Source organism: Rattus norvegicus, chromosome X, assembly GCF_036323735.1.
Source record: "Rattus norvegicus strain BN/NHsdMcwi chromosome X, GRCr8, whole genome shotgun sequence".
Taxonomy (NCBI): domain Eukaryota; kingdom Metazoa; phylum Chordata; class Mammalia; order Rodentia; family Muridae; genus Rattus; species Rattus norvegicus.
The window spans coordinates 152,351,688-152,377,638 of NC_086039.1; the positions used below are offsets into that span (position 1 = coordinate 152,351,688).

Genomic DNA, 25,951 nt, shown 5'->3' on the forward strand with positions numbered 1-25,951 from the left:
CTTAGGGTTTTACTGCTGTGAACAGACACCATGACCAAGGCAATTCTTATAAAAATAACATTTAATTGTGGCTGGCTTATGGGATCAGAGGTTCAGTCCATTATTATCAATATAGGGGTATGGCAGGGTCCAGGTAGGCATGGTGCAGCAGGAGCTGAGAACATCTTCATCCAAAGGCAAACAGTAAAAGACTAGCTTCCAGTCAGCTAGGAAGAGGATCTTAAAGTCCATGCCCAGAGTGACACACCTACTGCAAGGCTACATCTCCAAATAGTACCACTCCCTGGGCCAAACATATTTAAACCACTACAGCTATCATTTTGTTTTCCTTCAAGTTGTGATGTTACTGATTTTGTTATGATGCCAGATAAACAAGGTTATTGGATATTGCACACATGTTCATGCCATACTTTTCAATGCGAGTTAAATAAGCATCTGCTCTTTCTAACTTTACAGCATAAAATATTTTTATGAAGCTGAAAAATAGATAAGAAAGATAGAAACTGTACTGATTTTTGTGGGAAGGGGGCATGAATACCTGGAAATACTCAAATCTGGAGATTGTTTGGGCAGATTGCATTGTGTAAGGACCATCAGTCCTTACCTGATTAAAAATCTCTCAAATTCTGTATTTAATGACTTTATTTTTCATATATGCTATAACATGGATAAGGTTTTTGTTGTTGTAAGACAATGTTTCATGGGTCTATTGATTTTTTGCATATATAAGAAGAATGTTTTTGCTCTTTGTCACCTACTCAATAGTTTTGCATTTTATGCTGGAATCTGTGAAACTCCAATTACCATGAACATGAAAATAGAGAGCAAAATCTCAGACAATTTATGGCTTCCCAGTTAAAAACAATAGTTTCAGCAGTTGTTAAATATTTTGGAAAAGTCGTGTTCTAATTAAAATACTTTTGGTGATGCTGAAGCAAAAGAAAACAGCAAAACAAAAATAAAAGAAATGGGAAGCAGGTTGTTATCTTGTCATCTCCTGTAGTTAAAGATCATTGTAAAATATTCCCTGACATTGGAGTGGGGAGCAGTATGTAATAAATTTTAATTATTATGAATAGGAAATCTTTCCTACTTCTCCTTTAATACAACATCTAGTAATTTTGTAAGGAGTGATAGAAGAAAATTAGTAGAAAGTAAATATGTACTTTCAGGATAAAGATGGAAATGTAAGAAGGAAATTTGTAGAAGTGAATATATACTGTAAGAGTAAAAATGGAAATGTAATTAAGGGGAGTATTTTTCACATTCCTTCTAAACACAAATGCATTAAGGTAATACTAATTGAAGTATCACTTTAAGGGTCCTTTGAGAAAAAAGGTAAGAGAATTAATGTGATTTGTCCATGAGACAGATTCTAGAGCTAGAAAGGGGGATGTAGATTATATGAAGCATCTCATTTGAAATATGACACATTCAGATCTAGTAAGTGGAAGGGTTTCAAGTTCTTCAAAGTATGCTAATAAACTATGTACATTTTTAATTATTCTAATTTTTAAAAAAATTTGCTTCTATACTTTTGCATATTTGTAACTCAAATTTAGGGGTTATGGAAGGAAAATACCATTTTATTTCACTTATAATGTCCTACTATATAATTATCTATTGAGTATCTGTCATATTGACTCTAGATGTTTCACATTCAGTACCACAAAAAACAACTTTCTACCACTACATAAATACTCCCTATGTCCAAGATGATAGTCACAAGCTACACAAGACAGGCAGTCATTGAATTCTTGATGTGGAGACTATGATTAGGAAGCTGATTTTCTTAAGTTCATTGTATTTTAAATAATTAAAAATTTGTGTTTAGAAAGCCATTTTGGCTAATGTCTATTACATGTGACAAATTATAGTGACAATGATGACTATAGCACAAACAGGAATGTTAAGAGGAATTAGAAGCCTAATGAAATTTGTTATTTTAGTTATTTATTTTTGTTAATATACAATGAGTAGCAATGCTTCTAGTACACATACTACAAAACTCCTTCATGTATTAAGTAAACATTTACACATGTGCATAACATGGTAAGTGGAGTGGAAGTACATAAAACGCCATCCATCCAAAGGTTTAAAATCCAAAGGTTTAAAATGTGTGGAAGACTACAGAGGCAGGGAGCAGTGGGTGGATGGGTGGGGGAACATCCTCATAGAAGAAGGGGGATGGGGTATGGGATAGGGGGTTTATGGATGGGAAACCGGGAAAGGGGATAACATTTGAAATATAAGTTTAAAAAAATCCAATAGAAAGGAAGAAAGAGAGAGAGAGAGAGAGAGAGAGAGAGAGAGAGAGAGAGAGAGAGAGAGAAAGGAAAGAAAGAAAAGAAAAGAGAGAAAGAAAGAGAAAGAGAAAGAAAAAAAGGAAAGAAAAAGAAAGAAAGAAAGAAAGAAAGAAAGAAAGAAAGGAAGGAAGGAAGGAAGGAAGGAAGGAAGGAAGGAAGGAAGGAAGAAACGTCATAGATAGAATTGCTCAAATCTCGTGAGATCACCAGCCGTCATGAGAGCCCAAAGTTCCATGAGAGTTTCAAGTCCCACGAGAGTTTAACTGCTGAGGTTCTGGGCCGCCCACAAGCAGTGAGTTGTCACTGTCTCCTTAGGGTGGTTGGTTAGAGATCTGAGTCATGCCTTCAGATCTCAAACCAAGGCCAGGGAGGAATAGATCTAAAAGCCATGCTTACCGTGGAGCACATTCTAAGATAATATCTGCTGATACTGGTAACAGAGGCCAGACTCCGAGTTCTGGCCATGGAAACAACATGGCCGGTGCCTCTCTGTTTGGCTTCTGGACTGCAATAAGCCAGTGTCTACAAAATTTGTGGGCACGAAGGCACATAGGCCTGCTTCTGCTTTTACTCTGGATTCTGGTGATCTTGTGCTATCTTGTGAACCCTGGTGAGTGTTCATTCTAGGCTAGAGAAGGGGTGGCAAGGACTTGGGAAATGTGAGGAAGATGAAGACAAGTTTGGGGCAGAGTGATGGGTTGGGTCTGGAGGGATTGGAGCAAAAGGAGAGTGATTGGGGTGCTAGTCAGCAGGGGTAATGGGGCCAAAGGTGGCAGGGCAAAACAGAGGGCTAAGTGGACTGATAAGGGGATAGTGAAGATTGATGTTTGGATAAGTAAGGCACAGGAGTTGGGAAGAGGAGGGGTAGGGTTTGCGGGAGCATATGAATCAGTGCTGAGGGGATGGGTTGGGGATTCAGTGGTGAACTCTGGTCCTCTGAAACAAAAAGTGCTCTTAACTACTGAGCATTTCACTAGCACCTATAATAATAATTATTATATTATAATTACATAATATAATAATATAACATATTAATATTAATAACATACCATTATATTATAGTTATATAAATTAGCAGTATTGTATCAACTATAATTATAATAATCATAATTATAAACAGTACTTATACTTATATATTATTAAAATGTGCTATATTATTTTTCACTATCAATAATATCAATACAATTATGTTAATTATACTATTTGTATTATAATGAATAATAACACTATATTTTAGAATAATAAAAAGTAATGTTTTTATTATGTGGGAATGTATGTATGTGTGTGTGAGTAAATGGATGTTTGTGTATACCGTAGACTGCATATGGTGGTCAGAGGACAACTTTGTAGAGTCAAGTCAGTTCTTTTCTTCCTACCTTTATACTTACCTTCCAAGGATCAAATGTAGGTTGTCAGACTTGCTTGGCAAGTGCTTTTATCACGACTCATCTTGCTAGCACTAGATTATTTTATTTTGGCTCTTAGATTAGCTAATGATAACAAAAGGTGTGAGGGTACAAGAAAAGTGACATTTGGTTGTACTACTCTTAGAGGTATACTTGAGGGTTTTACTGGAAAATAATAACCCAGAGGTATAGTGTGCAAGGCCCTCCCTGGGTTTAATTTGAAGCATGAGAAAGAAAAAAAATCATCAAACAAAACAAATAATAAAAAAATGAAGAATTCATCAAAATGATTTAAAAATATTAGCAAATATATAGCTCTAATAATTCTAAGCAAATGATAATCATTGGAATGTTCTTTGAAATAAAAAATGAGTTAAAAACAGCATAAATGATTTCCTAAATAATAATTGAGCCATATAATGGAATAACATCATAATTAAAGAGATGGCTAGAGAATATTTTTCTTACATGGGAGAGAATTATGCAAATAAAACTAAAATTGAGTTCTCTGTAGTAGAACTAAAGAGGGCTAAGGAAGACTTTCTGTATCCCTGTGTAAGGCCATCAAAACAGTTTTCAAGACTTTGTACATAGGTTCTAATTTAGTTGGAATACATACTGTTTCTGATTTTTTTCTTTTTTGTTCCTGATTTTTCCATTGGTAGACCTTTAAACACTAGATTTAATTTTGTTAGGCAAAATTGTCATTTAAATCATTGTCTAGAAGTCCAACAGTATGTGTGAGACAGTATGTTAAATATTTGCTAATTTTAATACTTTTTCAGTTTTGTAGCAGAACCACAATGTGATTATCAATGCTCTTTATGCTGTTACAGACTGAAATGCACCATCTATTATATTTTCATAATCAGTTTAAACAAAGGTTAATTACTATTAAAGCTTAATTGAAAAATGACAAATGTTTATATGTACTGGGATTAATAATTTCACTTGTTAACACTTCTCAGACTCTCTGCCTCCAAGCACGAAATTGTCCTGGCTCGGTGACACTGCAGAACTTGGACCCCAGTGGGACAGTATGTTGGACTTTTTCTTTCCAACAAGTAAGTGATCGATTTTTTTTTTAAACTTAAATGACCTTGTTTTAAAAACAGTAATTAAGTACTCAGGACAGAGTGGGCTTTCTCAGTATTGGAGCGGAACAGACCTACATTTGAGCCCTGACTCTGCCCTTTGCCTTAGACAAGATAATCTCTCTGGAATTGGTGTTTTCATCTTATAATGAAGATATATATCCCAGGAATTGTGAGGATAAAGTGGGACAATAATTGTAAGGCAAATGTGGCAGATTGAGGCTTAAATTCTCAATTTTGCTTAAAATACTTTTCCTTTAGAAATACTTAAAGCCTTTATAATATACCTGAGTGACATGGCCTGATTTAGTCACTGACCCAGTATTGTGAAATTGATGTCTTCTGTGGCATTAAGCAGTGCCTCAATTATAGAATATACGAGACGTTTTCCCACCTGCATTAATGATAGAGTTCAGGTATCTAGTCACATCGTTTTGTGATTGTATATGGTGGTTTGTTGTTGTTTGTTTAGTTTTGTTTTAAATCAAATACATGATGGCCTTTGAGAATTATTAACCACAAAACATGTTTTATTTTGTACAGCATGTGGCCTCCTTTCAAAGTGAAGTTTCTCTTAAATTGTCATGATAAAGATTTTACTAAAACCATGTAGAATTCATTCTAAGAAAATCCGACCTACTTATCTAAGCACAAAGTTAAATCAATTGATGAATTCCATATCTCACTACTCCACTTTTCTGTGGGAAAAAGAAAAACTCTTAAGTTTCTCAAGTGGTTCCATCAAGTATAAACTAGCTATTGTAACACCCACTACCTATGAGAATAGCAAAATAAATGAGTTCTTAAATTAAAGCTACTGCCATAGTCAAGTTGCATGAATACGAAAATGAGTCAGGGAAGGTGTTATATTAGATAGGCTAAAAGAAGGGCTTATTGAATATAACAAAAGTAAGTGACAGTTTAAGCTTTAGAGCTTTGAAAACAATCAGAAATAAACTGTCAAACACTTGCCTAGGATGGTTGCAGTAGTTCAAATACTGAAGAAGGCCTTGAAAATGGTTCAGATGAGATATATTTACTTATTTAATTTTAATTTTCCTAACCTAACACAATAATTTGAATCAAAATCAACTGTATAAAACTGTTTTTCCTCAAATCAAATAATTTCTTCTCCTTCCCTCCTTTTTTTCTTCTCTCCATTTCCTCCTTTTATTATTTTTGACAGGGACCAACATAGCCAAAGGTAATCTTCAAATTCTTTATGTAGTCAAGGATGATATTAAACTTATGTTCCTTTCGCTTCTACCTTTCAAATTCTAGAATTAGAGCCACATGCTACCAAGCCAGGTTTTGTGTGGTATTGGGGAATCCAACCCAGGGTCATATATATTAGGCAGGCAGTTTATCAACTAAGCCATATTCCCAGTTGATTCACATATTTGAAAACACAGGATTAATAATTATCAATTGTACATGCTTTGAAAACAATAATTATGAATGACCTAATGGAAAGGAGATTTCTCTCTCTCTCTCTCTCTCTCTATATATATATATATATATATATATATATATATATACATATATATACATATATATATGATGCATATACCAATTACTCTAAAATAATCATTACGCACACACTATATACTTACATAAGTATAGGTTTATTGTAAGGTCACTGAGCCCACAAATGTATACAATTATTGTGTGTCAGTTAAGGATACATTTTTATGATTCTGAAATGGTTTTTACATATATATATATATATATATTTCTTAAGTCAGCCTTTTAAAAGTAGCATACAAAGATTGGCTCCCATCTGTCATTTTCATCCTTCCTTTGTTTATTGCTCTTCTTTTCTGCTCTTATTCCGTTGCCTCTGTACCCCCTTTGCTTCATGTCATAAATACTATGTTTTCAACTATTGATTTTTATTGTTTTAATACTGTGTCTGTATGTCAGTATGTGATTGTGTACATGTGTGTGCAAGTGCCCAGTGAAAACAAAGGTATTGGATTCCTCTGGAGCTGGAGTTAAAAGCAGCTGTGAGCCACCTGACATAGATGCAAGGAATTGAACTCTAGTTTTCTGGTAGTGATACACTCTGAACCACTGAGCATCTCAATACCCCACTTATGTTTAGCTTATGTTTTTCTTCTTTTTCCCATTCCCATTCTCTTTACCCTGTCATAAGTCTCCTTTCTAGTTTCATACCCACCACATAGTTTCACACTGTTGTGTTTTATTAAAAAAAAAAGAAAGAAATGGTCAGAATATGTTTGATAGAGTGAGATATGGTGAGGTGGAGGGGGTGCCTCCAAGGCCCCATGCTGAGAAATCTCTTTCCCCTGAGGAACCAGTATGGAATAGAATTTATTTAGGGCATGGGGAGGGAAGTTGAGGAGGAAGTAGAGGCAGAAAAAGGCAGAAGGAGGGGGGAGAAATGGAGAGAGAGAAGAGGAGAGGAGAGTCCAGGCTGGAACACATGAAGAGACGGGGGGGGGTGTTGGGGGGGAGAAAAGAGAAGAGAGGATAAGAGAGTAAGAGGGTAAGAGAGTGAGGAGAGGTCAAACAGCCCCTTTATGGTGAGTCAGGCATATCTTCCTGCTGCCGGGTAACTGGGCAGAACCTAGAAGGAATGCTAACCCAATACACAAAGATAGAAAAATTAAATTATAGGATGTGTGTATGAGAGATGACATGTATGTAGCATTTGTGTTTCTGAGGTTGAGTTACTTTACTTGAATAATTGTTAGTTCCCTCTATTTTTCTGTAAATGTTGTGATTTTAGAATCACAAAAAGTATCCTTAACTGCTATTTAGTTTTTTCTTTGTTGTCTTTGGGTTACTACCTACCACCTTGTGGCTTATAGGTCTTTTGAAACTATCTTACCAGGCTAGGGACTAAGTTCAGTTCATAAACTATTTGCCTAGCATGCACAAAGCTATGAATATGAGCCACACCCCTGCATGAAGCTAGGCATGTGGTATCCATCTGTAATCCTAGTAGTGAAAAGGTTGTGGCAGGAGGATCTGGAGTTCAGGGTCATTTGTGGCTGGAGACCTGGTCTCAAAAAGATATCTCATTAGTTAGCAATTTGTATATTTCTACAGTTTACCCAGGATGAAAGTGTATGTTTAAATTACTGTGATAACTTTTGTTTTCTCATTTTAACTTTAGTGGTCCTCATTATTATTTATATTTTTAATGTACTGTTATGTTACATTGTCTCTTTTCTCCTGCTTTGTATTTATTTGATTGTGAAAGGTACTTATTCATCATGCTAACTATTCTTTCTTGAATTCCTGTCTCTGAAAGCATGCATCATCAGGGACAATAAGGAGTTGGTGGCATGTAATAACCAGCCATATATCAGCAAAACTGAATGTTTAAGTTCCAAGTGCTGTTTTTCATCATCTGGGACTGAAATCAAATGCCATGCCCCACTAAGGGATAGTAAGTAGATCCTGTCTCATTTATTTATTTGATTTAAATACTGAAAAAAAACAAGTAGAAAAACATTTAAATACGTGGGTTGCAAGGTTTCAAGTGTATCTTTAGATTTCCCAGATTAATATTTCTAAGGAATGCCCAACCCAAGACGAACAGCATTAATAAAAATTCTGAAGTAGTTCCCTCAAAGTTTTTGTTTAGTCCCTTCATGATAACCATTCAGAATTAATATAACCTGTTCATTTGGTTCAGTCACTCTGTCTTTTTTCAAAGCATCTATACTTTTGTATGAGGTGTGACGCTCTCCCTGAGCGAAGGTACTATCAAGGTGTGAAAACAGAGGTGGAAAATTCAGGGAGAAGGCCTTGGCATGATGTTCTTTTTCTGTTTGGGCCCTGCCTCTAAATTATAAAGGTAGCAAGTGATCAAACCATTCATTAATTGCAGGAGAGCTTTCAGGATCTAATCTGTGTGGAGAATTTTTTCCTTAAAGATACACTCAGTGGTGAGTATCACAGTCTTTCAGGTTTTTCTAAAGCTGGTCAATTGCCAGCCAACACTTACTACCACAAAGAGAAATTCCTTCTCATTCACTGTAAAGAGTCGTAGATGACATACTTAGACCAAAAGAGAGATTAACAGGAGGAAAACCCTCACAAATGTATCTGATCATAGGTTTATGTGACATTGAGCCTCTTTTGAATTAAGAGTTGATGACGCAAGGCAATGTTGAATATACTTTGGTTGAATATACCCAGATTCTATGATGCATGGGCGCATGTGGAAATGATTGGACAAAAAGAGTTTGATTTAAGTGAGGAGATCTGAGAACGTATGACCAAACTCTTAACATCATCTCCTCACAGCATTCCTTCCTCTCGGGTACCTGCCTCAGGGCCTTTGAAATAGAAGTCCCATGAGCTATTAGGTCAAGGATTTCTTTTTGTTCTTTCTCACTCTTCCTGTCTGTGGATTTTGTTTTTTGTCTAATTGCTTGTTTTTGTTTTTTAAAGTGTGGTCTCATGAAACTCAGGCTTGCATCACATTTGCTGTTTAGCCAAGGCTAACAGGGCACTTCCCATTTTCCTATCTCATAACCTCAGACGTTCAAATTAGAGTCCTATGCCATAGGAGCTAGCAGTTCAGAGGATGTCTTTATCTCCAATACTGAATTTAGGGGAAGATCAGAGTCCCAGTTTTGAGTTCATGGCTGGATTTAAGGAAAAGGACTTCTTTCTCTGACTTGTCTTGAGGGGAGTGAGGAGTAGGAGATAGGAAGCCACGAGAAAATCAGAACAAAATTTGATCTCTTTTTTCCTCTTGACTTCTAATATGACTTTGACCTTTCTTTTTAGCAGATGATGACCTCGAATTTGCAATGAGATTACAAGCATGCTCTATTAGTTTAAGCCCATGGTGCTAAAGGTCACACCTCTGGCTTCATGCATATAGGCAAGCACACTACCAGCTTCTGGGCCTTCAGGGCTACCTTGGAAGCTTTTCCTCTGGGCTCTCAGTTTCTGCTTAGTCCTATGATACCAGTTTAGCGTGTCTTAGATTACCCTTTTATTCTCAGATTCTTTTTCTATGTAAAAATTTTCCCATGGATCTTGTGTTCAACAACTTGGCATGTAGTAGTAGACGTGATTGTTTTCTGCTAGGCATCTTTATTAGCTTCTCTTTATTCTGTCTCTTTTCAAATAATTCAACATAAATTTACCCTCTCAAGATTTTTATGTCTTTCTGAAGTTAAAGAATATATCATCTTTTTTCTTACCTTCATTTGCTAGTGGGGACTGTTGGTCTGGTGATGGATGGATTTGATGTGACAGAGCATTAAGAAATAATAACAGGATCCATGCAGAACAACATCTTAGATTTCAATTTAGAGCTCTTTGATGTACATCTAGTATTAAAGATGGAAATTAAAGCTTGATCATGAATATAGTGTTGCAGTTTTAATGTGTCACGTGGTACATACAATTCATTCATCAGTTTATTGTTTCTGTTATGTGTGAAGAAACAGTTGGTTCTTTTAGTGGAGAAAATCGAGTCCTGACTTGCAATTCCCCAATCACATTAGAATGCATTTCCAAGTGCCTATGAGGCTAAAGTATGCTTATTCACCTGCACATTGTTGATGCCATGTTTGAGTGCTTTGTAATTTGGAAGTAAACACTGAAGAAGCCATTTCTTTCCCAAGTTAACTGTTCATACACTGATTTGTTCTTCAGATGCTCTAGGTTGCAGAACATATGGCCTTAGAACAAGTACACTTAGGACTATACAAAGAATCCAGTAATAAGAATCATAAGTTGTCAAAGAAAGCAGCTTGGTTATTTTGTTTGAATACTGTTGGGGTCACATTTTGAAAGTAGCATTTAGTTGCTTTTCAAGAACTCCTACCTGAAGCATAAAGAGATTCACATTTTATTTTACTTTTTTAACTTACAGTTTTTGAGATACTTCAGATTTACTTCTTTTGCCTAGTCATAAAAGTAACAGGATATCATTAAACCAACAGAGCCTACACAGATGCTCCGGCTGTTTGGATGTGTTATGATCAGCATGGTAATCCTGGGATTTCTGCCTGTGTACTGCTGTTCCCTTTGCCGGAGGAGGTAGGCAAACATAAACCCTTCTTTGCTAATTGCTAACTATATGTGGGTATTTATTCCAGTGCTTTAAATATGAAGGGGTTATTGGGTTTCTTTTGTTTTTTGAGAAAACCTAAAAATAAAATTATCAAATTTTTCATTGGTTATTTTCCCCCACAAGTACTAGATATACTGTTTAATAAGCTTTGTATATTTGATCATAAAATGAAATCACAACTGGGAGGAAAAAAACCTCAGCAAACTGGAGATGTTGGTGCTGGAGACGGAGTTGGAGCAGTTAAGTGTAAATGAAAGAGATCGCTGGAAGTGTTTGGCTGCCACTGCTCTTCAGTCCTTGGCCATAAAACATTGGTCTGTCTTTACAGGAAGTCATGCCAGATGTTTTTTGTAGACTTATATAACATCCCAATGGAAAACTAGCATTTGATGCTTGCAAATTTGTTTGTTTTTTGTAGATCTCCCCCCACTGCAGTGGGATGGGTATGAAGGTACATTGCAGAGCCAGAATGAGTATGAAAGTGTGAAACAGGGGGAATACAGCTAAACAGTGTAGCCTGTCCTTTTCACGAGGTTCAGATGTTCCAATTCCTAACACTGAAAAAATGCTAGGGATTTGGAAGCATAGTATTAGGGAAATCACATATTCGGGTTCAAGTACAGGGTCACCACAGGCATGACTGCGAACAAGTGTCTCCTAAGTCCCCAGCCTTTTCCCTTTTTATTTCCAGTCAGGGTCTCATCGAGATGCCTAGTCTGGCTTTGAATTTACTAAATAGGTCAGGTTAGCCTTGTACTTTTGTTTTTTCTCCCTCAGCCTCTGCATAGCTGAGATGATAGGCCTGTACCACAAGGTGCAACTTTCATACATAATTTGGAGTTTTTCTGTTAAATCACGGCATTTCAACTATTCCCACTTGCATCCAAGTCAATTCTTTTTCTCAGATCTCATTTAGCTTCAAATTTTGAGTGGATAATTTTCTTTGTGGTATATGCTTGTGCCTGTGTTTTCAACTAGGCTAGGGAATGCTAGCTGTTCTGGCCTATCACCCTCTGCTTTATGCATTTGAGAAAGGCTGAGATTCCAGGTACACAAAGCCATGTCCAGCTTCTTTGTTGTTGCTGTAGCTGCTAATGACCCAACCCAAGTCCTTGTGGTTGTTTACCAAGTCCTCTTACTTGTGTGTGTGCTTTCTGTTCCATAGCCTTTCTCCACCTCTCTTTGTCTGTCTCTGTCTCTCCCTCTTTCTTTAAAGTAAAGTCATGTCATCTTTTTTTAAAAAAGAAATATTTATGTGTTTAGTTGTGTGGGTGTTTTATCTGCATGCATGCTCACATACATGCCTGCACTGTGTACTTGGCAGGTGCCCAAGGAGGTATGAGGAGAGCATCAAACCTTCTAGGACTGGCATTATAGATGGTTGCAAGCTAACTTGTGTGTACTTGGAATCCAACCCATGTCCTCAGGAAAAGCATCCATCCTCTGCTCAAAAGTGACAAGAGGCAGTTAAACAGAGGATGCTGAATTTTGTCCTCGGTATAATTGCTACTGAGTCTCCAGTTTATTTCTAGACTTGAGGTCAGATTTGATATAATCCAAGTACACAGAAATTCATGCCTGCTTGGACTAGTTGCAAATGCAAAAGAGAGGACAGAACAGAAGTGGAAAGCTTTATAAGTATTTGCTACTAAATAGCTTAATTAAACTTGCATATACGATGTATTTTGAAATTCACTGCACCCTCAAGGTTGTGTAACACCTATATTTAGCCTCATTAATAGGGATCAGAAGCTTCACTAGGTTTAAGTGCCACTGATAGGCTTAAGAATGACTTATATGAAGAAGGAAAAGACCAAGTGGGGGGGACAGAGAGAAGCAGAAGAGGAGAGCTCTAAAGGTGGCAGGGGTAGAAGGGTGGGGTCAGTGTGGGGAAGGGGTGAGCAGAGGATACTTGAATCACAACCATTAGATTAAGTGACAATGACAGTAGTATGAAGTAACAAATTCACTTTCTAATCTTGATCTGTTTTTAGTTTACATTCATGTGCAAGTGCTATTTCCATTAGATGGTATATGACACTTAAAGATGTACCTGTACTTGGTAAGCTGAAGTTTCAAATATAATACCATGCTAGGTTAATTCAGATGAAGTACATTCTCATATTTTTCTTCATGCTGGATTAAATTTGTAATTTCATGTTAAAAATTTCAGAACATAGTCTGAAAATGATAGTTTCTTTATCTGACAATAAAAAATAGTTTTTAAAGACTATATCTGATAAGTGTATATGGAATACACATCCCATGTAAATCCATAAAATATCCATGTTCAGACCAATGTGCTGTGTGATTCTCACATTCTAATGTGGTTCTCATTATGATTATAGTCTTACTGTCACTTATTTTCTTAGAATGACTTGTAAAGAACTGGGAATAAATATATCAAAGATTGCCTTAAACTCATCATTGAATAAAGCAGAAAAGCATTTATGTATTTAATCCCTGTGTTTTTATGTTTCATTTTATCATACAATATAATCAGTAATACTTTTTGATAAGCTGTATGTAATAACTGGGCAATATTGGAAGGTTTGGAGTTCTTAGCATGATATTCATATAAACTCAGAAGAAATTAAATCTATAAATTTTAAAAGAATGATTCTTCTGTAGGAACTTTGATAAAATATGCCAGATGTCAATGTGGATGAAATAAAACTCTTGTAAGACTATGGAACTGAAATTCTATAAAGTCAGTATTTGCAAGGTATTCAGTATAAATTGTTCTGAAGCAATAATATAAGCTCATTACATGAGGATTACAAGTGTAAGATGTTCCTGTCACAAGGAATCCTGCAGAAGTGTTTTGAGAATTCTGGAGTAGTAGATACTGTTAAAAAGAACAGTCTGATAGTCTGTTGCCAAGAAACTTAAAACATTTTTTGAAGAATGCAGTGAGTGGCCCTTTCCCAAACCTCATGTTTGCTAACCTTTGGTTTAGTTATCAGTGTTGACTGCTTTGTTCTTTTAACTTTCCTCCCTTGGATTTCTTTTTATGTTTTTTTTTTTCCTTCTATTGCTGGGCATCAAACTCAGGGCCTTGCTTATGCAAGACTAGTTCTCTGTCATTGAACTACATTTCTAGTGCTCCCTTTTAGATGTCTCATTTCTACCGCTTCTCTCCCCAATTTTCTTCTCATTTCTTAGAGATTATTAGAAGTACGTAATAGAACACATAAAAATACCTGTGCCTTAATTCTGATCTTGCCACCAGTTATATGACTATTGAGCTTAAATTTTTTGTATTGGTTATCTTACAGACTTGAGTTAGATGATTTCCAAGACTAAATTTAAGGTCATGTTACCATTATATAGATACGAGGTCATTGTACCATCATATTCTGAGTCTCAGAATGGGTACCTCTTAAATAGGAATCTTGAATTCCCAAGTGCTTTCATGAATTTGATATTCTTTCAACACCTTATGTGAACACATGAACTTATCTTCATCTTCTCCCGGCCATCTAGATTTAACACTGCAATAGTTCTTTTGTTTTCTAAGCTAGAACCTTGGAACCCTTTGTTGATTATTTCCCTTTCTTTATCTCACTATGCAATATCTGTTTGTTTAGGCTCCCTGCTCTTGTGTGTGTGTGTGGGGGGTTTATTTTTTGTTGTTTATTTATTTCGTGAAGGGTCTCTACAGACGTCAAGGCAGGCAGTGATCTGCAAAGAGGTGAGAATGAAAATTTACTTCAGATTTTGTCAACCTGAATCAAAACTTCTAGAAAGGCTGATGGTAGGCAGTTGATTATAGACATATTTAAACAGTAGAATTTGGAAAAGGGCTTCCAGGCAACAATGACTCCTGCTCCAGCTGCACAATAAAGCATAAGGTGTGACTACAGAAACTCCTTTACAAAGTGCATGTAACCATGACGGTGCACTCTCTAGCTAAAAGGCCTAGAATGTAACGTAGTCCCTAACAGAGATAACCTAAAGGTCAGCAGTAAATGTGACAGCTCCTTTAAGGATGGCTTCTATTAACCAGGAGCTAAAGAATGGTCCAGGGAGGGAAGAGTCTTCACATCAATATTCTAGATGAGGTCTGCTTCTACAGATAGCAAAAAGGTCACCAGGTGTTAACAATATCCACTGCTGGCCATCTGGGCAGAAAACAGGTATTTTCCTTTTTCAAGGAAACACTTTTTCATGATTACCATCCTGGTTTCCATTGTGATCTGTGGGAAAAAACATCTTTGTACTGCCAACAATTTTGTTTAATTTTCTTATGAAATCGGTCCTTTCCCTGTCTGATTTAGGGTTGCAATGACAGTACAGTCCAAATCTTGACTGCTTTCTTGTCATAAGCAAATAGTTTCAGAAGGGCAAAAGAGAGCCAAGGACCTCATTCAAAGGCTAAAACCAGGATCGATTTCCAGAGAAGTCATTGGAATGTATCCAACTTAAGGTGTTCTTAATACAGACACAGTATCTAGAATGAGGCTGCAAGTAGGATGTGGAAGATAGCTACTAGTGGTGGGGTGGTGTGGAGGTGGGGTGATGGGGTGGTGGAGTGGTGGGGTGATGGGGTGGTGGAGTGGTAGGGTGATGGGGTGGTGGAGTGGTGGGGTGATGGGGTGGTGGAGTGGTAGGGTGATGGGGTGGTGGAGTGGTGGGGTGATGGGGTGGTGTGGAGGTGGGGTGATGGGGTGGTGGAGTGGTAGGGTGATGGGGTGGTGTGGAGGTGGGGTGATGGGGTGGTGGAGTGGTAGGGTGAAGGGCAGGCTCTGGAGAAAGGTCCTGGTTTTTAGAATACTGATTTTGCCCTTAGTTAAAGAGGGAGAAAGGATGTTTGGCAAGTCAGTTTGGACATTTACCTGGAACGCTCATCTACTCACTCTTCTTCAGTCTAATTCCAAATTGTCCTTCTGATTCATCTCTTTTTTTCTTTTTTTTTCTTTTTTTCTTTTTTTTTTTTCAGAGCTGGGGACCGAACCCAGGGCCTTGCGCTTGCTAGGCAAGCGCTCTACCACTGAGCTAAATCCCCAACCCCCTGATTCATCTCTTAAAAACAGTACTATTACTTGATTTCTGTAAATATCCAATGCATTTCGACATATGTAGGAGTTAGATCCCATGTTCAGTGCTATCAGGAACAAGGTGTGTTTATGAACATGCTGGTAAAGCAGTGGTCACGCTCCATTTTCTGAGGTTCTTGCTAAGCTACTGAAGGAAAAAGGGAAGGAAACTGTGTACACTCAAAATCCATACCATGCCAGTCAAAGCACCAGAAATGACCCACTCTTTTCAAAGGACTGTGGCCCTCAAAGTTGTCTATATTAGAAGAAATCTGTAATGGCAATACATCCTCTGATACTCCATCTGTATGTTTTGCCATAACAGATAAGCTGTTTTTATTTTTTAGGTTTTTTGGGGGGGGTGCTTATACCAGATTTTAAGCTTGCTTATTTTTTTATATGCCTTTAGTTAATTTGGCTAAAGGTTTATCAAGGTCATTGATTTTTCTCAAATAAATCTTTGTTTTATCTTGTTGTTGTTGGTAGCTGTTTATTTCTGTCTTACTGATTTCAGCTCTGAATTTTATTATTTCTTCCCATCAACTATTTGTATTTGTTCTTGTGTGTCATTAAGTTGCTAATATGAGATCTATGTTTTCTTTCATGTAGGCACTCAGTGCTATGAACTTGCCTCTTAGAATCATATCATTGTCGTTGTGTTTCATAGGTTTGGGTATGTTGTGTTTCCATTTTCTTTCAATTCTAAAATGTTTTTCATTTCCTTCTCAATCTTTCTTGACCCGTTTTTCACTTAGTATGAGCTGTTCAGTTTCTATGAGGTTGTATAGTTTCTGTTGTTTTCTATTGTTCATAGCCAGCTTTAGTCCATAGTGGTTAGATAGAATGTTTTCTTCTATGTGTTGAGACTTGCTTTGTGTCTGCGTATGTTGTCTTAGTTAATTTTCTCTTAGGTGTGATAAAACATCATGACCAAAAGCAACTTGGGTGGTGTTGCATGTAATATTAAAAATTAATCCACACCATCACCAACAATTCTCTATCTAGTACGATGGTCTCCCCACCTCCATAGTCCCAAAGAGGTGGCTGCCCAACTTGCAGTTTACTTGCTGCAGAACCTGCTCGCATTCCCAGTCATCTCTCCCTGCGATTAGCTGATACAAATCCCCGGAACCCAGTGAAATCAAAACTGTAGAGGCTTGTAATTTATCAGTCAGATTTATATTAGTAAATTCTCAACCCACAAAATACCCACACAGTAAACTCAGAGCCAATTGATATTGATATAAGCTGCCCACCTAGATTGGATAAATTTTCCCACATTATTTTATCCCTTCTATAATATTCATAGCTACCTGTGACCATTTAAAGCCATGTGGATAAGGTTCATCCCCTTCTTCCTCCATCTTCTCTGTCTTTCTGTCTTCTCTGTCCCTATCTATCCCTTTTCTAAAACTCTCAGCTCACCTTCTTTTCCACTGCCCAATCACAAGCCTTGCCTCACCTTGTGCCTGCCCTCACCTGCATAGAGACAGCAATCCACAGGTCCAGGACAGTGATGGGGATCAGAGCAGCAATTCAATGAAATCCTGGAGGCAGGGGCGAAGGAAGAATGCTTGTTATTGGCTTGCACCTCACAGTTCACCCAGCTTGCTTTTGATACCACCCAGGACCACCTGACAATCACCTATGGTAGCACTACCCACAGTGGGCTGGGCCATCCTACATCTAACATTTATGTATTTATTTATTCATTTTTATTATTATGTTTATAGTTTTATAGTCCTGTCTTTACCCCCTTCTAGTCCATCCTTCCATAGTTCCTCATCCTATTCCTCCTCCCTGCTGTCTCCAAGAAGATGTCTCTTCCACTACCAGGCTTCCCTACTACCTGGGCCTCAAGTCTTTAGAGGATTAGGCATGTCTTCTCCCACTGAGGCCAGACCATGCAGTGCTTTGCTGTGTCTATGTCTGGGGCCTCAGACCAGCTAGTATATGCTGCCTGGTTGGTGACTCAGTGTCTCAGGGTTCCTGGTTAGTTGAGACTGGTGATCTTCCTATGGGGTCACCCTCCTCCTCAGTTTCTTTCAACCTTTCCCTAATTCTACCTAGGGCCCCTGACTTCACTCCATTAGTTGGGGTGTAAGTATTTGTATCTGTCTCAGTAAGATGCTTGTTGGGATTCTTGGAGGACAGCCATGCTAGGCTCCTGTCTGCCAGCACACTATAGTAATAGTGTCAGGACTTGGGGCCTCCCCTTGAGCTGGATCCCAATTTGGGCCGGTCACTGGACCTCCCTTCCCTCAGTCTCTTCTCCATTTTTGTCCCTGCAGTTCTTTTAGACAGGAACAATTCTGGGCCATAGGTTTTGACTGTGGGATAGCAACCCTATCCTTCTTTTTGATGGCACTTTATCTAAGGTCCCTCCCTTTGAGTCCTGAGAGTCTCTCACCTCCCAGGTCTCTGGTACATTCTAGAGGGGTCTCCCCCTTGCATATTTCCAGTCATTCTGCTGGTCTTCAGGGCTTCCCTTCTGTCCCCGTCAATACCTAATCATGTTCCCCTTCCCCCTCCCCCTCTCATCCAAGTCCCTTCATTGTCCCTCTTCCTCCTGTGATTGCTTTCTTCTCCCTCCCAAGTGGAATTGAAATATCCATACTTGGGCCCTTCTGCTTGTTAATTTTAATTGAGTTTTGTAGATTGTATCCTGGGTATTCTGTACATTTTTGGCTAATATCTACTTATTAGTGAGTACATACCATGCATGTCCTTTTGGGTCTGAGTTACCTCACTCAGCATGATATTTTCTAGTTCCATTGATTTGCCTGCAAAATTCATGATGTCCTTGTTCTTAATAGTTTTATAGTGTTTCATTGTGTAAAGGAACCACATTTTCTGCATCCATCTTCCACTGTGGGACATCTGCATTGTTTCCAGCTTCTGGCTATCACAAATAAAGCAGATATGAACATAGTGGAGCACGTGACTTTTTTATATATTGGGGCATCTTTTGGGTATATGCCCAAGAGAGATATAGCTGGATCCTCAGGCAGTTCAATGTCCAATTTTCTGAGGAACCTCCAGACTGATTTCCAGAATGGTTGTACCAGTCTGCAATCCCACCAACACTGGAGGAGTGTTCCTCTTTCTCCACATCCTCGCCAGCATCTGCTGTCACCTGAGTATTTGATCTTAGCCATTCTCACTGGTGTGAGGTGAAATCTCAGGGTTGTTTTGATTTACATTTCCCTGATAACTAGGGACTTTGAACATTTATTTAAGTGCTTCTCTGCCATTTGATATTCCTCTGTTGTGAATTCTGTTTAGCTGGATACTCCATATTTTGATTGGGGGTGTTTTTTCTTTGACGTTAACTTCTTGAGTTGTTGTTGTTGTTCTTCTTCTTCTTCTCCTCCTCCTCCTCCTCCTTCTTCTTCTCCTTCTTCTTCTTCTTCTCCTTCTTCTTCTCCTTCTTCTCCTTCTTCTCCTTCTCCTTCTCCTTCTCCTCCTTCTCCTCCTCCTCCTCCTTCTCCTCCTTCTCCTCCTTCTCCTCCTCCTCCTTCTCCTCCTCCTCCTCCTTCTCCTCCTTCTCCTCCTTCTCCTCCTCCTCCTCCTTCTCCTCCTTCTCCTCCTCCTTCTCCTCCTCCTCCTCCTCCTTCTCCTCCTTCTCCTCCTTCTCCTCCTCCTCCTCCTTCTCCTCCTTCTCCTCCTTCTCCTCCTCCTCCTCCTTCTCCTCCTTCTCCTCCTCCTTCTCCTCCTCCTCCTCCTCCTCCTCCTCCTTCTCCTCCTTCTCCTTCTCCTTCTCCTCCTCCTCCTCCCTCTCCTCCCTCTCTTCCCTCTCCTCCCTCTCCTCCCTCTCCTCCCTCTCCTCCCTCTCCTCTCTCTCCTCCCTCTCCTCCCTCTCCTCCCTCTCCTCCCTCTCCTCCTCCTCCTCCTCCTTCTTCTCCTTCTCCTCCTTCTCCTCCTCCTCCTCCTCCTCCTCCTCCTCCTCCTCCTCCTCCTCCTCCTCCTCCTCCTTCTTCTTCTTCTTCTTCTTCTTCTTCTTCTTCTTCTTCTTCTTCTTCTTCTTCTTCTTCTTCTTCTTCTTCTTCTTCTTCTTCTTCTCCTTCTCCTCCTCCTCCTCCTCTTCCTCTTCCTCTTCTTCTTCCTCCTCCCCTTCCTCCTCCTCCTCTTCATCATCATTTTATTCATTTACATTTCAAATGTTATCCCTCTTCCCAGGTTACCACTTCATAACCTCCCCATCTCCCCTCCCCCTCCTCCCCTTTGCCTCTGTGAAGGTGCTCCTCCACCCACCCACTCTCCTCTTAGTGCTCTAGCTCAAGCATCCCCCTGTGCTGGGGCATCAAACCTCCACAGGACCAAGGGCCTCCCCTCCCATGGATGTCAGATAAAGCCATTGTCTGCTACATATATATCTGGAGACATGCATCCCTCTGTGTATACTCTTTGATTGGTGGTTTTGTCTCTGGGAGCTCTGAGTAGTACAATTAGTTGATATTGTTCTTCCTATGGGGTTGTAATCCCTTTCAGCTCTTTCAGTTCTTAAATCTTTTGCCCATACTGGACTTGGTTTCTTTTTGTTGTTTTCTACCATTTTCTACCTATGCCTACAGTGACTGACTTCAACTTGTTGAAATTATCAGCTTATGAATATGCCATTTAGGATATACAGAACAAATCATTTTACCCCTAATTTCTTTGTTGTGTATTTTCAATAAATATGAGAGAGAATATTCAACTTTTACATCAGAAGTCACTGTAAGTTACATCGTCAGTGTTTTGGGGTTATGGGAAAGGAAGCATACTGACACCACTACCTTCAGCAGCCTGAGAAGTTTACCAAAAGATTTTGGGATCATAACGCAGGCCAAACCAGGATATATGTCTCTGATGCTGAAAAGAATTTCAGGACTAGATAGTTTATGAATCAGAATTGTGGATTTTATTGAAGTTATTTTAATAGTCGTTTGGAGCAACAGGACAAGGAGAGTAAACAGGACTGATAAGAAAGTAAGGCACAAGGCGCCTGACAGCATAGCATGGCTGTGCATTCTGTATAGGTTCTGGGATTTGTTAGTGTTCTGTTTTTATTTTTTTTTACTATGTAGCTCTGGCTTACTTGGATTTTGATAGCTTTGTAGACCAGGTTAGCCTTGAACTCACAGAGATCCACTTGTCTGTGCCCCTAGAGTGTTGGCACTAAAGGCATGGAAATGTATCATGCACCAGCAAGGCAAGTGTTTATAGTAATCATATATACTATTGTTTTGGTGGGTTTCAAGTTTGCTATCTTATCACTGGGTGGTTTCTAAGAGGCCTCTGGTAGGATAAAAGTTAATAAGGTAAAAGTTGAGCATACAAATATACAGGAAAGTAAACAAGGTGAAGATTTTCTTTTCAGAATTTCAGACAGTACTTGGGAAAGTAAGGACCTATAGACAGGGTGTTATACACTCAAAACTTAAGGCTGGGTCAGTTCTATTTTAACATAAAATACCTATATATGGAAAGAATATTAACTTTATGCCAGCACCCTTTATAGCAGGTAGTAATTGTGCTGGAATTCTTTCTTAGCTGGCAAGAGGCTCCAATAGTACTTTAGGATATGGGGATCTAATCATGTAGGGCTCTAATCATACATACCCTGTCTTTTATTCAGTCATAGTATGACCACTTAGTGATAAGGACGAACTGAAAACCAAGTCCCTTGAAATATAGATGGGTTAGTGTGCTCCCCCTGTATGTATGTATGTATGTATGTATGTATGTATGTATGTATGCATGTATACATGTTTCTGTGTGTATGCACACATGTGCATATGAGTGTGTATTTGCAGAGGCCAGAGATCAAGTGCTTTGATCCCTTATCAACTTATCTTTTGATACAGTGTCTCACTGCATGCAGTAGTCTCTGGAAACCCACTTATCTCCCCTCCCCTCATTAGTGTTATAGATAAAAGAGACCATATTTGGCCTTAAAAATATTTGTTTTATGGTTTTTGAGATTTTCATACATGAGTATTGTTATGTCATTCCCACTCTTCATTCTTCCCTTCTAATCTTACCCCTTGCTCCCCATGCCCACCCAACTTTATGACCTCTTTTATATTACTGTTGTTATAAGTCACACACACATGGTCAAAACACACACACACACACACACACACACACACACACACACACACATACACACACACACAAATGCAACCTGCTGAGTGCATTTAGTGTACTGTTATGTATGTGTGTTTAGGGCTGAACATTTGGGACTGGATAACCTATCAGGACTTTTCCCTGGAGAAGGCTAATTCTCCAGGGAATAAGTAATTGACTGTAGTTTGTTTGTTTGCTTGCTTATTTGTTTGCTTGTTTGTTTGTTTATTTGTGCTTTTTATTTGTGGGACCTTGCTAGATTTCCTCTGTCAACTTTCAAATGCCATCTGGTGTTATCATCGTGCAGGTTTTGTTTAGACATCCATATTGTTAGGATTTCATGCTTGGCTCTTTTACATGGGTGTTGGGGACCAAAACTCAGGTCTCTTTGTTTTTGTGTGGTATATATTTTTAATTACTTGGCCATTTCCTCAGCCCTCAGTAGGTTTCAAATATGACTAAGTCATATTTTCCTTGGTAGCAAAGGTGAAATATATTTCACCAAATTTAAAATAAACCACATGAATAAGTGACACCTGGCCATTTATGATGAAAAGTAAGATATATTCATGTTACAGAATCTGGAGACTTATATGAGCCTTAATTTCATTAATTTCTTATCTATAATTCTGGATGTCTAAAAATTCTATAAACCTTAATAATTTTTCTAAGTCATTTAAGCAACAGATGCTGATCTAATTTGATATGTTTTATTCTACTCTTATTTACTGCTTAGAATGAATGTGCATATGTTTTATTGTAGAAATGTTAATGTATTTTATTATGAAATGCTTCCCAAAGTTCCTTGGAAGTGTCAAACAGTAAACAGCAAATCACATCATGCTTCTTTAAAAAAAAACGTATATTATACATAAGTGGCTATAATAGATAGAGAACTATGTAGTTTTAGTTCTTCCCTCCCCTGAGACTGCAGTTAACAACATAACAACATAAAGAGGTAATAGGTAAATCATATAAATATATTTTTAGCCTTCACTCACTGTTTCATTTTATACCTGGAAATGTTTTTATGATTAATTGAAGGAAGAGTTTTTCTTCCCTTCTCATCTATCTTACCTACTGGAGCTCAGTGACAACCCAGTAATGTAGTTTTAGCTAGAAGACTGAGCATTACCTTCAAAGCCATCCTTTCAAAGACGGGTTTATTTATCTCTGGCTCCCACATGCTCAGAGCCTAGTTGCTCTGGACAATTTTGGGTGGCTTGATGTTCTCTTCCTTATGCTGCTTAGCAGTGAGGTAAAAGGATGGGGAATCTGTTACGTTCTCTTTCTAATCTTACAAGCTAATCTTTTCTCTCTCTCCTTTGGGTTTCCCTACATAACCTCTGCCATGAAAATTACTTTTGCCCCTATTTCATGTGTGTTTAGTTCTTTAGAAACCAAAAGCTCTATAAACAATAATAAAAATTTCTTGATAAAAATGAACTAATATTTCTAAGGTAATGTTCTCTCCTAAAGGACTCACATGCCCAGATTGGAGAAAGTTATAGGTTAGCCCAGAGGTAGAAAAAATGTACTTTATTTTCTAGGTCTGGATTTGAATCCTGGCTCATTAAGTAATTTGGCAACCTTACTTTCCTTATTAGTGTCTCAGTTTATCTACAAAACAGAATGATAGAGTTAGTGCCTGTGTTTGTCATCAGGAAAATTAAATGAGGTTCTAGGTACAAGTATTATCATATGAACTATATAATTAAAAGGTCATGGATGTGAGGGGGTGGACATGGGAGAGGTTTGGAGGAAGGAAAGGGGAAATATGTAATTATATTTTAATTTAAAAATTATAAAAGTTAAATAAGGACATTCATATGTATAATGGCATTAGTGATATACTTTGTAACACGCCTGAGGGTAGTGTGTAATAGGTGGTGCATGATGATACTTGGTAAAAGTGCTAGTTTAATAATTTCCAAATAGGAAATCCAGTACCTTCTAGGATTTTTGTGAGAATTAAATGAGATAAACTATATGAGGTATCTGGGTAAGATTTTGGCACATCATATCCTCATTGCTAAAATGACCTCAAAAGTAAGTATAAAAGAATGCTTTGGAAATTGTAATAATAATGTAGTATTAACCATTACTACTGATTTGATGGTCATAGGATAGGGAATTCTTTCTGGAATAGGAGTAAAAAGGAAGGTGTCCTAGGTTAGAAAATATGTAAGGAGGTTATCAAGTAGGTAGCATTCATGTTACAGAGGAATTTGATGCCACATCGATTGTGGAGGAACATATGATCACAGTGATTAATGAGCATGGTAGTGTGTAGTGATAAATTTGAAGGAGCCAAATGAAGTACATTTCTTTTTCGAATGAGGTAAAAAAGTCAAGAGAGGAAAGTTTAGTAATGTGGGCACATAGTGCAGCAGCTCTCTTACTACTGTTGAAAAGGAAAGGTGCATTTGAACTTTACATATTGTAACATGGTTTAATATTTTAAGGAAGAAAATGAACAGGATATTGAAGGTTTTGAAGAAACAGAAAGCAAAACTGAAGAAGGAGCCGAAAGGAAGGATGGTGTCAGAAGAGAGAGGTAATAGGAGGAGCAGGAGGCCGGAGTAAACTGATGGGAGCATAGAAAGTCGAAACCCTCACTGATGTTGGTAACTTTATATGTCCATGATCAATATATTTGACTGGCACTTTTGCAGGAAAATATTTCAGAAAGTTTATTACCTGAAACTGCGACAACTAGGGATCTTTGGATGACAATAAAGTAGTGAAGAGATGTATCAAAGTGATTTGCTAAAGAATAGTTTCTTTATTCACAGTAAAAAAAGAAATGAAATTGTCCTGTTTTGACTCTAATTCTCAGTGCTATTTGAAAAATAATTATGGCCACAGTTACTAATGTGTCTTGAGCATAGCACTTACCTAAGGAAAGGCTGGCACACCTTTAAGATTTTATTTGAGTCCATGGGATGTGATTAGGAGGTAAGGTCTCCTTTTTCAACTCCTTCTAATATTGCATTGTGCATATTTAAGGAGCAGGTAGTATAAGAAACAGCTGGAAGTACAAAATGAGATCCATGTGCTCATCAGACTTTTAAAGTACATGTCGATCAGCATATACAGTTTTATTAGTTTGAAAATTGTGTTGCTGTCATTTACTTTTATAATAGATTATGTTATATGTGTATATTAGTCCTTTCAAGTTGCTTAACTCTATTCTCTTTTTCTCTCATAGCTTTAATTTCTGGTTGAGAATGCAGATGCCAGAAGAGACTTCCTTAGTCATCTAAATCCAGTTTAGAAAGTCTATTTTTCGTTGTACTTTCCAATCAAAATAAAGTTCTATTGCATACACCACATCAGAATCTGGGTTATATTTGTTGTTGTTGTTGTTGTTGTTGTTGTTGTTGTTGTTGTTGTTTTTTAAGTAGTCTTATTGGGACCAGAGAAATGGATCAGTGATTCAAGTGCCTACTGTGTAAGCATGAGAATCTGAGTTTGACTCTTGAATACTCAGAACTATGGGTTGGCTGGACATGCTAACTTCAGCACTGTTGGGGAGGGAGGAACTTGGAGACAGTCACTAGAGCCTGCTGGCTATAAGTCTACCTCCAGTTCAGTGAGAGGCCCTGCCTTAAGGGAAAAAGGCCAAAAGTGATAGAACATGACACCTGAAACTCCTTTGTTGGCTTCCTCACATGCATAGGTGTGTTTATCCACATGCCTCCAACACATATATCACACATACCAAAATAAAACTTTAGATCATTTTTTCTTTATAAAATTAACTCTAACCTGTGGGTCCATGTTTTGCCTGGCTGCTGGGGTATGTGAGTGCCTCTGGAGCAGATGTAAGGCAGGGGTACTAGGGTACATTCCATCCTCACTGCCATCAAGATGTTGGGCTTGTGGGACATGCCAACGTCCCATCTCAGGTGAGGCAGAATGA

General features: G+C 38.1%; 1 protein-coding gene across 2 annotated transcripts; it reads left to right on the forward strand.

The window, feature by feature from the left end:
• The first annotated feature begins 2,550 nt into the window (after nt 1-2,550).
• On the forward strand, nt 2,551-25,364 carry Fmr1nb (FMR1 neighbor). 2 transcript variants are annotated; one of them, NM_001400936.1, is made up of 7 exons: nt 2,551-2,916; nt 4,681-4,776; nt 5,993-6,010; nt 8,087-8,224; nt 10,746-10,842; nt 24,492-24,583; nt 25,238-25,364. In NM_001400936.1, exons 1-7 carry the CDS (start codon nt 2,646-2,648, stop codon nt 25,252-25,254), a joined length of 729 nt encoding a protein of 242 aa, NP_001387865.1. In that variant the 5' UTR covers nt 2,551-2,645; the 3' UTR covers nt 25,255-25,364. The 2 variants fall into 2 exon arrangements, with proteins under 2 accessions (NP_001387865.1, NP_001387866.1); NM_001400937.1 differs by lacking the exon at nt 5,993-6,010.
• The last annotated feature ends 587 nt before the right edge of the window (nt 25,365-25,951 follow it).

Excerpts from the sequence above, each read along its gene's own strand:
- Fmr1nb (NM_001400936.1), top strand. The coding sequence starts at position 2,646 with ATGCCTTCAGATCTCAAACCAAGGCCAGGGAGGAATAGATCTAAAAGC. Across the intron at positions 2,917-4,680 it reads GTGCTATCTTGTGAACCCTG|ACTCTCTGCCTCCAAGCACG; the intron begins GTGAGTGTTCAT and ends AACACTTCTCAG. Across the intron at positions 8,225-10,745 it reads CCATGCCCCACTAAGGGATA|AGCCTACACAGATGCTCCGG; the intron begins GTAAGTAGATCC and ends TTAAACCAACAG.